Genomic DNA, 14,284 nt, shown 5'->3' on the forward strand with positions numbered 1-14,284 from the left:
AATTTGCTCTTTATTTTGGGAGTAATAAAGAACCTGATCATATTTTTCCAGCAAAATTCTTTCCACATCCTGGAGTTGGTAGTGGTTCGCTGTAAATCACATATGTTAAACCAGTCCTCCACAGTTAATGATATTTTACTTTCTTTTACCCATCTGTCTCTTATATACAGTGTAGAAGTTCCTCTGTTCTTCTCTAGACCCTGGTACAGTGCTGAAACCACCTTTCCAGTATTGTTTCTATATGCCTTACATAGTGTTATAGTTACATTGTTCAGCTCCTGAGGAAGATCTGGTTTTATTTCTTTCTCAAAGAAGTCTCTAATTTGGTAATACCTAAACTGGTCGTAGTCCTCCAGTCCATATTCCCTCTTCAGTTTTTGAAAGCTTTTAATTTTGCCCCGATCAATTATTGTGCATATTGCTGTAATTCCCTTGTTTATCCATTGTTCATAAATACTATCCATTGCCCCTAGTTTAAATTTAGAGTCAGAAGTCTGCCATCTCAGAATTTTGATTTCCCTCTCTAAATTGTATTTCCTAATCACTGTAAACCAGATTTCCAGAGTGAATCGAAGTAATTGGATCAAGCATATTCTTATATTTTTTAAACATGTCCCTGTTTGCAATCATACTTTGGATATGGTAACCCTCTCTTTTTAATTCAATATCTTTCCACCTTGCAGTATACTCAGATCACACCAATACACCAAAGGTCGAATCTGTGCGGCATAGTAATATTCTAAGAGGTTTGGTAAAGCTAACCCTGTCCCTAGGAGTTGCATACTTTATCCATGCTTGTTGAATGGCTTGGGGTGGGGTATAATTCATGGGTAGTACCTGTGTTTTTGTCACATTGAGTTTATAACCTGACAAGTAATAAAATGAATCCAGTCTTTCCATAAGTCTTGGGAGACAAACATCCGGTTGTTTTAGACTGATCATAACATCATCTGCAAAAAGCCAGATTTTATGTTCTGTGCCCTTCACTTCTATCCCCGCTATACCTTCATCTTCTCTTATTGCATGGGCCAAAGGCTCGATGAAAATCGCAAAAAGAGTTGTTGATAAGCAACAGCCCTGTCTGGTAGATCTTTCCAGTTTGAACCGTTAGTGAGACTGCCATTTATTTTAATTCTAGCCTTTGGGTCTTGATATAGTGTTTTAATGTTTACTGAGTCTGTATTAAAACCCAATTTTTCTAAAGTAACGTATAAAAATTTCCAACTAACTCTATCGAAAGCCTTTTCTGCGTCCAAACTGAGCAGCAGTGCACTGTCTCCATTTTTTTGTACTTCTTCAATTATATGTAAAGTCCTCCTTATATTGGCCTGTGTTTGGCGTCCCTTAAAGTGATGGTTTGGAGTAATTTCACCCTAGGGTCCTTTGCACCATGACCTTGAGCCAAACACCCCCCCAGAAGCTTTTTTCACCTGGGTCTAACATTGGGAGCGTTAGCGTAGAGTAGCGTTATCAGCTGAATAGCTTAGCGCAGGGGCTAATGGACCCACGTCTGTGTCTCGTAAATGACCCCACTAATAATGCCCGAAATGATGCCAAACGTCTACACTAGTACAAATAGGTTATGTACTCATAAAACGATGGATTGGAAAGTTTGTAAGTACACCAGAAGTTTATGTAAATAACTTGCCTGCTGGCTTCTGCTCTTTGCTGTTGTTGCTGCTCTAAGATGAGTGCTTAGGGACGTCTAACACCGAAAAGAGATGCAACAAAAATATTTTTTAATTTAACTTCTTTTTTTTTAAGTAAGTGCTGTAGTATAACTAGCAGGAGACAAGTAATAATTGAGGTAAGTTTGGAGACATTACCTTATTTAATCATTAAATTAATAAATATTTTTGTTGTATCTCTTTTCGGTGTAGTAATTTTTAGACGGCCCTAAGTACTCGTCTAACTGCAGGTAGCAGCAGCAGCAACAGAGAGCAGAAGAGAGCAGGCAAGTGTTCATAAACTTCTGTTGTACTTACAAACTTTCCAATCCATCGTTTTATGAGTACGTAACCTATTTGTACTAGTGTAGACGTTTGGTATCATTTCGGGCATTATAAGTGGGGTCATTTACGAGATACAAACGTGGGTCCATTAGCCTCTGCGCTAAGCTATTCAGCTGATAACGATACTCTACGCTAACTCTCCCAATGTTAGACCCAGGTGAAAAAAGCTTCTGGGGGAGTGTTTGGCGCGAGGTCATGGTGCAAAGGACCCTAGGGTGAAATTACTCCGAACCATCACTTTAATAAAGCCACATTGATCTTCATTAATTAGTTCTATCATAAAAGTTTCGAGTCTCTTAGCTAGGATGGTTGTATATATCTTATAGTCACAATTTAATATTGATATTGGCCTATAGTTTTCACAGAATTCCTTATCTTTCCCCTCCTTGGGAAGCACCGTGATTATGGCTTCTTTCCAAGAGGGGGCAATCTTACCTCTTTTTAAGGTTTCATTGAATGCCGCTAATAACATTGGACCCAGTTCCTTTTTAAACATTTTATACCATTCAGCCGGGAAGCCGTCGCTCCCCTGGGTTTTATTTGTTTTTAACTTATTATTATTATTGGCTTCTTCCAATTCCTTTGCTGTGATACATGAATTTATACATTTGTTTTGTTTCTCTCCTATTGTTGGTAGATCTAATGAACTTAAAGTTTTTTATTAATTCCTCATCTGCTGAGTCCGGTTGTGTATACAGCTTTTTGTAATACTTTTCAAATACTTTTTCTATTTTTCCTGGTTCAAATTCTAATGAATTGGTTGTGGGGTCTCTGATTTTATGGATTGTATTCATGAGTTGCTGTTTCCTTATTCACCTACCTAGTAATTTTGTTGCTTTGGAGCCTGATTCGTAGTAAGTCTGCCTTAGTAGTCTAGTTTTCTTTTCCACTTCGTCTCCTAGTATCTTATTCACTTTTGTCTTCACTTCCTTGATTTGTTGAAGCACACCTGCATCTATTGAGTCTTTATGTTGTTGCTCTATTTTTTTAAGTTCTTCAATCTTCTTCTGATATAATTTCAATCTATTTTTCTTGTTGTATGATGCTCGAGATATTAGTTTTCCCCGCATAACTGCTTTCATGGCATCCCAAAGTGTAGTAAAATCTACCTCCCCATTGTCGTTCTCTTTCATGTATGTATTTATTTTTGATCTCTCCAACAAATCCTGGATTATTTAGTACACTAACATTCATTCTCCATGCAGTATTCCTTTTCCTGCTGTTCATATTAAGTATCAGGTGGAGAATACAATGATCTGACATGTCCGTTACCCCAATCTTGCACTCTTCTATTCTAAATCTAGCCGCTACATTCATGAAAAAATAATCTATCCTTGTATAGACTGAGTGAGGAGCTGAGTAGAACGTGAAGTCCATCTCGAATGGATGTAGTTCCTCCAAACATCTGAAATTCCTAGCTCTGTTAATACAGTATTTAAGTATCGGGACACTTGAATTTTGCTACTTTTCTTTGTACTAGTTGTGTCCAAATCCTGATTCAGTGTGAATAGATTTTCAATTTTCCCCTTAATCAGAATGTATCTTACCTCTCTATCTTTCTAATCTATTCTATCTTTGATAGAATGCAAAACCGATTTTACTCTGTCATAGTTGAATAACGACAGTTCGGTGGGTAAATAGGACATACATAGAAGCTCAAAATCCCATTGACACCTCTTTACTATGAAAATCTCATATTTTGAAACTGCCGCTGAAAACGCCCCAACATTTACATAGGCTACACAACTGACCTGAGATCAGGTAGTCTTGTGAATCTAGCTAGGTCACGCAGATCTCTGCTATGCCTTTACAAAATTCACTTCTGAAACTTTTTTATGCGAGAAATCAACTATGTAAAGCTCAAATATGGGCCGCTTTACGAAAATGGATGGCTAATTGCAAATTTTGTCCGACTGTGTGTCGGAGTTCAGCGCCGGTGCTGCCTGGGTTTTTGCCTCGCCGCCTGGCCTGCCTTCCTTCACAGAACCCGGCCTGCTGTGAGCTCGATTGAGCTCCGTTAGGCTGGCAGCCCACAGTACTCCATACCCGCGCAAAGTCACCGTTTTTGGGCTAATGGACTACCAAACGCCGCTGCTCTGACAGAGCTCCAGGGCCTGCAACTCCCCTCTTCCTGCTAGCTAAATGCCCGGCGTATGTGAGTGAGAGCGCGGTCAGCAATCTCTTACCACAGGTTTCAGTTAATCTTTTAATGTGTGTAATTATAATTTGTTGAGTTATTTAAACAAACGATTGGGGAAATAAACGCCGCTTGTCCGCGAGTCTCATTGATAGAGCCTGCGGCTGGATGTAGCTCTATCAATGAGAGCCAGCTAGCCTCCTCTTAGAATTCCTCTAATTAACTTGAAAAAAAACATTTAGGTAGATGTTGTATAAATGGCGTGACGAAATTCAAACTGTAAATATACTCGAATTACGCCGAAAATGAAGCTAACTATCCGTGATTTGTAGCTACATATAGCTAGAATTGAAGGGGCAGTCGCAGCTAATGAAACTCCTAGTCTTCACAAAAAAAATACCCTATATAATCATTATATCACCCCTTTAAAGTCTCAAATTTTACTGCATTTGAAATTGAAATCATTATCCCTCTTTTCCCCCCTTCTTTGTATGAGCTATAGTATGTATTTTTAAATCCCATTTTGTTATATTTTTCGTGCTCCTGATCCGTTAAACGTGTTTCTTTGAGAAAACTAACCTGTGATCCTTTTTTTTCAGCTTTGCTATGACCTTCCCTCTTTTCATTGGGTTATTTAACCCGTTCACATTCAGAGACACCACCTTAAGTTGGCTATGTTGCATCTCCTCCCTTCTTTAGGTTTTCCCTTTCTCTCCCACTGACACCTGCAATTCTAACAACAATATTAACTCGAACTCCAAAACAATGCTTCCGATAACAACGGGCCTCTATAATTATGCCCGTGCCCTTGTTGGAAGGAGAGGGGAAGGTCCCCCAGTAATGGTGGGGCCCCTCACTAGAGGTGAACAGAGGTCCTGCATAGAGTCCCCCTTGCCTTCTAGTAGTGTCCAACATTTCTCTGCATTCCCACTCTACCAGTCTGAATAGAACATCTGAAAAGCCTAGTAGTGGGAGGCAAGCTATAACCTAGTATACAAACTCTACATTTGACACCAAGTGACCCTTTTCGGTCTCTTATACGCCTGTGTATTAACATGTCGTACTATACAGTTAGTATATGATCGTGATTCATACTTATTTTAGGATGAACCCTTATTCACGTCTGCATCACCCAATTAAATCAGAGGTTATCTCCATCTTCGGTTCTCCAAAACTCTTGCAGCCTTCCTCTCGCGCGTTGAGTTACTCCACCATGTGCCCATGGTCCTCCGACGTGTTGCCACCGTGATGCCACCTGTATCCGCACCTCCATCGTGCGCCCCTCGTCATCTTCCCTCATCTGAACATACATTCCCCTTTTCCTCATCTCTTTAGCTGCCTCTTGCGCGCTGACGGCTTTTCTGACGGGTTCCCCCACTCATCCCTCGTAATATCTATTTGAATTCGGTTTATCGTTAATTAGGGGGGGGGGTTATTTGTCTTCGACTGGTAGGAGCTACAAACTATGCCGCCATAGAGAGCCGAAGTCACGCCCTTCTACTTCCAGCCAATGGGACCTATCTTTCGAAAAAGTATGAACAAGAGTCAATGGAGAGATAATAATTTTTTGATCCTGTTTGATTTGAGCCATGAATTGCAAATATGATGTTCGTCAATTTAAAAGATTCACAGGAACATTCACTGGGAAAGACTGCAAGATACAATAGAATTTAGGGGCAACGTACTTCCGGTGGAGCGATGAGAGGAATAGAGAGCCTAAGTCCCGCCCCTTCCGGTGGACCTCATGGGACCTAAACTCAGAAAAAATATGAACGGTAGTGAACGGGGAGAAGCAAATTATTTTTTGATCCCGTTTGAATTGAGCCATGAATTGCAAATATGATGTTCGTCAATTTAAAACATAATTTTTCAACCGAAGAAAGTCTCAGTTTGTTAAACTGTTGAAGTATAAGACTGTGAAAATACGTAATTAGAAAGACTACAAACTTCATGGATGACGTCTCGCTGAAGCTACGATGTCTGTGTGTATCGTACCAGGGATGTAACGTTACTCAAATGAGCAGAGGATCTCGCTTGTTCTTTTGATTATCTGCTGAGAACACTTGACTGGATAAAACCCAGCAGTTAAGATAACATTAAATGTGTTGTGGAACAGAGCTAAGCTAGCTAGCTAGCGAGCAAGCAAGCCGAGCATCAAGCTAGGTGTGAGGTAGGTTGTGTGAGACGGGAGATGTAGTCCACTGAGCTGTTTCACACTAAACTAAGTGGTACTATGACAAGGAAAAAAAGGGGGAGTTCTCTGTGCTTCTGCAGACCACAACAATCCGGTGCAACCAAGGCAGGACACAACAGAATAAATAGCAAAAAATTTACGGTGCAACACGGATGTCTTCTACTTGATGATTTTATTTCTTAAGGTGCATAACAGTGACTAACGTTTCGATGTATAGTTACATCTTCATCAGAGTCCTTGGAGAAAATGGGCAATGGACCCCTTAATAAGGATCATCAACAGGTGTGATTGTGCTCAAAAGGGGCAGTGACAATCTAAAGTTACACCCATCTCAACCAAGGTGTTACACTCAGTAATCAGTCGTTAAAGGGCAAATGCCCATAGCCAAACCAAAGATGAATATATGCAAACAAAAATATACAAATGTAAAAAAATTTTACAAATGTAAAAATTTTTAAAAGTTTTTACAAAGATGTTCACAGGGCAATGGGGACTAAAAATATATTTATCTAAATACTATACTATAACACACTTTGACATTAGAGAAAGCAAGTCAAATTTAATTCTTCATTTAAGCCTAGAGGTTCTAAAGAGCCAAGTGTATGTATCCAAAAGGCTTCCCTGCATAGGAGTATATTGATAATATCACCACCCCTGGGTGGGGGTGTGATTTTCTCAATTCCCCAGAACCTCAGTGATGCAGGGGAGCCATGATTAGCCTGCTTGTAATGCCTCGCCATGGCATAAGTTATGTTCTGGGTCCGAATAGCTGTCTTGTGTTCAGATATCCTTAATTTGAGCTGACGTTTAGTTTGACCTATATACGCCAGTCCACAAGGGCATTTTAGAAGGTACACAACATGTGTACTGTTACAATTAATAAATGAAGAGATAGAATATTTCTTGCCAGTGCGGGGATGTGAAAATTCCTTCGTATTAGTCGAATTCGAGCATTGCGCGCAATTACCACATTTATAAAAACCAAGGGGTGGGTTTGAAAGCCAAGTAGTCTGAGGTGGATTAGACATGTCTGAGTGGACCAGTCGGTCACGAATATTACCGGCACGCCTAAATATGAACCTAGGCGGATTGGCGCATATGTCTTTCAGTGTCGGGTCACTCTTAAGGACATGCCAATGCTTGCGAATAACATTTTTCATTCTTCCTGCTTCTGGAGTATAGCCGGTCGAAAAGAATACACTGGGTGTTATTTGTAACTTAGGTTTTTTCTTCAAAAGTAAGGCGCGATCTGAACTTTGAGCCCTGTCCCATGCTTTTGTAATGTCAGATTTATCATAACCTCGTTGTTCAAAACGATGCGCTAAATGAGCTGCTTTGGACATAAAATCAGCTAAGGTACTACAATTTCTTCTGACTCGCAAAAACTGACCCACTGGTATATTACGGACCAGATGAGGCGAGTGGTTGCTATCGGCTCGTAAAAGGGTATTCCTACTAAGGGGTTTACGGTAAATGGTAGACTGTAGAATATTATTAACGTCCTTAAAGATGGTGAGATCTAAAAAATCAATGGACTGGTTATCACATTCCATAGTAAAGGACAAATAATCAGTGGAGGAATTTACATAGATAAAAAATTGATTTAGCTCACTAGGGGTACCCTTCCATATTAAGAGAACATCATCTATGTATCTACGCCACAGTGATATTTTGGAATGAAAAGGATTATTTATGATATTATGTATATATTTTTCTTCCCATAGACCCATCACCAAACAAGCATAAGAGGGTGCAAAAGCACTTCCCATAGCAGTCCCTTGTAGTTGTAGGTAAAATGTGCCAGAATATTTAAAGAAATTATTCGATAGAATGATCTCAACAAGATTAAGAAGAAATTCTAGTGGAGGCAGAACATCAATGGGACGTTTAGCAAGGTAATGCGACATGGCGAGTAGGCCAATGTGATGGGGTATACATGTATAAAGACTTTGCACATCCAAAGACACAAGGACATCATTACTTTTTGGTACTATGACAAACCTACGGCTAACTGAGACTTTCTTCGGTTGAAAAATTATCTTTTAAATTGACGAACATCATATGTGTAATCCATGGCTCAATTCAAACGGGATCAAAAAATAATTTGCTTCTCCCCGTTCACTACCGTTCATATTTTTTCTGAGTTTAGGTCCCATGAGGTCCACCGGAAGGGGCGGGACTTAGGCTCTCTATTCCTCTCATCGCTCCACCGGAAGTCCGTTGCCCCTAAATTCTATTGTATCTTGCAGTCTTTCCCAGTGAATGTTCCTGTGAATCTTTTTCGAAGGTTTGATAAATTATGTAGCCTGTTTCTGTGGAATAGGAAGCATCCAAACAGGACTACTGAGTCACATTTTTCGGTATGTATCAACGTTGTGTGTGTGTGTGTGTAGTCTATGCTGTGTGCCCTCCTCAAGAGGCGAGAGAGAGACCCAAATGTATCTATATATTTTTAAAACCTGCTAAACCATGTTTAAGTGACCTTTTATCAATGTATTGATCAGTGCTACCCAATCGTAGCATACTGTACTGGTGGGGAAACACGCCAGCATCTGATAAAAAGAAGTCAGCCAGCCAGCTGCTCCCTGACAAGAGCCACTCTCCGGGAGGGTCTGGCTCTGCCGACCGAACACCGTGGAGCACTCTGCTACCCCCTGTTTCGTGGGCGGTGTATTGCATTTCACGCATCGCCCGTGACGCTTGGGTCTACTTGCGTCCGCTGTTTAGACTATGAAAGGGAGCGCGTTGCTTGTTCGCGTTGCTTGTTCGCGTTGCTCGCGTTGACTCTGTTACGGCCCTTAATTTTGACCCCTTCTTAAATATGTCATCAAGCATATGGTACAATCCTAGCTTGAAAATTGGGAAATCTTCTTTCTATTGGAAAGAGCGGGCATAAAGAGGCATTTTAACACTAGGCAACCTTTTATGAAGGAAAATACCACGAAACTTCAATGATTTAAAGGCAGAATTCGTATATGCGGCTGTATATGCACGTGATATTCGTACTAGACTTATTCAGTTCAAGATACTCCATAGAATGTACTGGACTCAGCTTAGCTCACTGCTAACCCAGGGTGCTGGACATGCTCAGAGGACGGCACATTAACCCATATGTTGTGGCACTGTCCAAAAGTGCAAGCCTTCTGGTCATCAGTTCATATGTGCATTCAGAAGGTTGTGGGCCTAAGGGTTCCCTTTTGCAGTCGTTTATACCTATTAGGAAACCCATCTACACTACAAGATGGTATTGCTTCAGTCGATGCAGAATTGGTCCAGACAGCTATCATGATTGGTAGGAAACTGCTAGTTCAACAGTGGAAGTCAGCTTATCCTCCATCAATCACGGACTGGTACAATGCCCTGACTACAGTGGCTGCATATGAACAAGTATCCTTCACCCTGCTGGACAAGTTAGATTGGCACTACTTTAAATGGCAAAACTTTCTTCAATATATAAATGACCTTCAGTGATGAACTACAGGCTCAGCCCCATCTCCCTACACAATACAAGAGCTCTCTGGTTCACATTTACAACGCAGCCTTCTCCATATGTTTTATTTGTATTTTTTTTCATTTATTTTTTTATTTTTTTCATTTTATTTTTATATTTTTGTTTTTTGTTTGTTGTTGTTATAGTGGTCTTGTCTGGTGTCCATATGGGCAGATATTGTGTATGCATGCACTAATGCTTGAGTTGCCCTATGTTTTTTTAGTAATGTGAGGAATATTTTCATGCTTCTTATTCATCGCTGGTAACCTTTACTTAAGTTTAAAAACAATAAAAATTTCCAATCACAAAAAATATTTGCTTAAACTGACCCTGTGTTCGAGTAGAACTCCATCAAGCAGGTAATAAAAATATAAATCTGGCTTCTCTGGCACCATCTACAGCTTGTAGTGTGATTTGCAAAAATCCACAGCTCCTTGTTCAGATGGACCAATCATGGCCAACTGTGTATCAATCACTGCTCATGCACATGCATTCATTCTCCCTTGTGGGGGGAGGGGCTTAGGAGAACGTTTTGGGCTTTAGCAGAAAGGGGGGAGGGACTAAGAAGTTGTTGATGATCACATTTTTTGGCTAAGTCCTGGATCTTCCCAATCCTACCTACAGCACCTTTTAAGTGTGCACCCAACAGTGATTGAATGGGAGCAGCTGCTTTGCATTTTATAGAACTACATTAATTTAAACCAGTCTCTCTGTTTTGATGGTTGATGGCCTCTCTAATTTCAGTGTGCAAGGATCCACCGTACAAAGTGGAGGAGTCTGGATACGCTGGCTTCATCTTGCCTATTGAAGTTTACTTCAAAAATAAGGTACATTAACAACTTTACTCACCAGCAAACTGCATGTTAAATTTTTTAACACTGGATTAATAAATTTTTAATTTTAAGTCTGTTCCTGTACCTTGTTCCACCAGGTTTGTTTTGGTTTGACAGTAGTTTGCTGTAGTTTTTCAATGAGGAGGTTTTTGTTTTGGGGTTTATTTATAGGCCTAGACATCTGTGGACTAGAGGTCTCAATCTTCACTGATCTCCCAATTCATTATCATTATCATTATCATGTCAGCAATTCAATTCGATATCTCGATGCATCACGATGCGTCAAATACATTTTTCTATTAAAGCCATATAGGATATTTAATTGATAGCTTTTCATAGCTTCAAAAACAATACATTCTACACTGCTCTAATACTAAATAAATTGGATACATAAAACTACAGCACTGAGCAAATGGCACTTCCTGAATGTGCAAAACATGCCAGAATATGTAAACAGAAATGTTGTTAGGCATACATTAAATTGTAAACAGAAATAATCGATTATGGCTCGGCCGATTTATCAATGCAGCATTGTCCATGTCCCCGATTTGATGCATCGATTATTTGATTAATTTCAAACCTCTACTGTGGACCTTGTTTTATTTAACCTTAATTTAGACCGGTAATCTCATTGAGACCCAGGGTCTCATTCTAAAGAGAGCCCTTGTCAAGACACAACAGCAACACAACACAAAGTTAAAGACAGATAGGACATTCATGCCAAGACTAAATAGAACACGTCATAAAAGTGATAAATGCCAACTTGGTAGTGTAAAAACTATGAACAAGAGCAGACCCCCACAGACGCTCTGTCTACACCACCAGGGCCGGCGATTGCTATAGGCGACCTAGGCGATTGCCTAGGGCGTCAAATGTGTTGGGAGCGCCGTACTTCCCATTAATAATAGAATTAGAACGACAAGCGAAATAAAACATGTTTATTAAACATGATCATCCTAAGGCGCCCCCTCAGCCACACGTTTACTTGTCAACCTTTCATTACGTGACATTTCCAGTCTATGGGTCAGACTCAAACACACGGAGCTCGAGCAGCGGCACAGACACGGAGCTGCTGCAGCGCACCTTCCATGGTCTGAGCAGCTTCGGGTTTATAATGGACGCGCTCTGCTGTGGGCATGCTGTGGCAGATGTGTCCCTATTTATTTCCACCTCCGATTTAGAGCAGCGTAGCCTACAGCCACTTCCCTAAACTGTCTCATTCAGAGACCAGCGTCCCAAACGGGGCTCTGTGTCTGGCAGACTATGGTGCAGATGGATTATTTTCTGGAATATAGTGACTTTATTCTTGTAATAGCCTATTGTATTATCATTGAATTTTTCTCAAAATATCACGACTCCTCCAAACCTCAGAGAACACAGATGAGATATATTTTGAATGTGCACAAAGTTTTGAACATGAGCAGATATATTGCTCAAACACATCTAAAATATTACAGTCCAGGGGTTTATTAACTCATTAAAATGAATTCATGAATCATTCAGGTGAATAATTGTCATATGCACATTTAAGGAGGTTACTTCCTCAACAAAAGAAGCAAAAGTGGGAAGAGTAAATGTTGCCTAGGCTACATTTGTGCTGACTCAGATATAATTAGAAACATCGATCCAAAGGAGAATAAATAGATGAAAGCAACACAGAATGCCTGAGAGCATTACTGCAATATATTCCATTATGTTTTTATATTTGGATTGTAATCTGTTTCCCTTTTAGATAAAGATATTTCTAGCATAAATTCATTCAGAAAAAGGTAAAGAAAAATAAGTGCATACATATTCACCAGAATGCAGGAAATGAAGTATTTAATGCTCAAGATTTTCAGGGGGTGGACCCCCAGACCCCACCATCATAAGTCACCATGCACACAAATCTGGAAACAAAACACTGGCCTTTGGGTTGCCAGACTAGTTATAATTAGACCAAATGTTGGTGCCATCTAACTTACATTGAAGCTAGAAACTAAAATGAACATACATTGCTACTCTATCGCTGACACAGCGCTGTGGATATCTGGCAATGCGAAACTGGGGGGGGCACAAAACTCAATCTCGCCTAGGGCAACCAAAGGGCTAGAACCGGCCCTGTACAATAGTATGTCATTGTTAAACTGTGAAAGTTTATCAGTTTGATTTTTGTCGACCTACTCATTTTAAACATTGTGGAGAAACTGAAGAAGTTACTTAAGGTCTTTCAACAATTACTTTGTAGTTTGGATCTAAATGCAGTGTTCAAGTGATGCAGTGGAGTGGTGTCGATAAAAGAAAATTTGATTGTGACTCTTTTTTTTTCTCTTTCAGGAAGAACCGAAGAAAGTTCGCTTTGATTACGACCTGTTCCTCCACCTGGAGGGCCACCCACCGGTCAATCATCTTCGCTGTGAAAAGCTCACCTTCAACAACCCAACAGAGGAGTTTCGTAGGAAGCTACTGAAAGCTGGAGGGGTAGGAGTGACATTTCTTAATCCTATACAGAAACTTCTACTGCAGCCCGCTTAGGAGGAAAAACCTCAATCTCTGTTTTCAGACTGATCTCATGAAGTGGCGTATATATGACACGCCAATTCGTATGCCATTTTGGCGTGTTATCAAGACGCATAATCGCTTTTTAGCGTGTTTATCAATGCAATTCGCCCGCCATTGACCTACATTACGAATGAATTTTCACCTTAGCGAGTAGTATAAAGGGACATCAATGTTTCTTTCCTAAACCCAACCGTTTATTGTTTTCTTAAGCGCGTTTTTGTCGTTATTTTCCGTGTTTTTGTCGCTTTTTTGTGTTGCTAAAGCCTTTCCCGGTGTTCTTTTCCTAAACCCAACTTTTTTTTTTTTTTTCTTGCGATAGTACGTCACGTTCTCACGATAACACGCAACGTGGCAACGCCACTTGGCTTTAGGAAAGTGGCGTGTATGTTTATGCAAAGTCATGATGCCATGTTGCTATTTCTCCGGGGAAAGTCGATGGAGCACTGCTGTGTCATCAGAAAGACTCTTGTACACACTAATACATTGACATATACATAAAGTTCTACACAACCAACCTGCCTTTCTTCAGCCACAGTGGATCTAGACCAGTACATCTGTAACTGAGGTCTAGTGCCTATCTAAGGTTTTCAGCTCTGAAGCGTAAATACCTCCAAAACAGGTAATGTTTTTATTTTTGTAAACTTAAAACGGGGACACTGCCCCAGGGGCGTCACTAGACCTAGAGCTGCACTGGGGCACAAGACCCCCTAGGGGTGTCCATGGGCATGCTCCACTGTAAGAAAATTTTGTCTATTTAATTAACTCGTTAATTAGCTCATTTTGATAAAAATGAGTTTGTAGCTCGTTGTTTAGGCTACCTTACTACGTTAGGAAAGATGCATTGTTTGTGTTATAATAACATTTCGCTGTAGAGTAATTGATCCCGGAAGTTCGAATCTGTGAATGTCTTTCTAACTTTACCGAAGCTGAGCTCTGAGCAGAGCTTGCTCTGGCTGTCTTGAGACTGCGCATGTAGGGTACGTTTGGTCAATGTTTTCTTTCTTTCATTCCAATTTCGGGTTTGTCAGTCACAGTGAAAACCTTGGACATTCCCCGGGGACATTCCCCTGAGACAGC

The 14,284-nt window shown here is 40.3% G+C and overlaps 1 protein-coding gene across 1 annotated transcript in view; it reads left to right on the top strand.

The window, feature by feature from the left end:
- mllt3 (MLLT3 super elongation complex subunit) overlaps positions 1-14,284 on the top strand; it is a 177,191-nt gene that overhangs the window by 76,989 nt on the left and 85,918 nt on the right. Inside the window, exons 3-4 of the mRNA XM_039823322.1 lie at positions 10,578-10,660; positions 12,983-13,126. Coding sequence (XP_039679256.1) covers positions 10,578-10,660; positions 12,983-13,126 — 227 coding nt within the window. The remainder of the gene's footprint in view (positions 1-10,577; positions 10,661-12,982; positions 13,127-14,284) is intronic.

Source organism: Perca fluviatilis, chromosome 14 (genome assembly GCF_010015445.1).
Source record: "Perca fluviatilis chromosome 14, GENO_Pfluv_1.0, whole genome shotgun sequence".
NCBI lineage: Eukaryota > Metazoa > Chordata > Actinopteri > Perciformes > Percidae > Perca > Perca fluviatilis.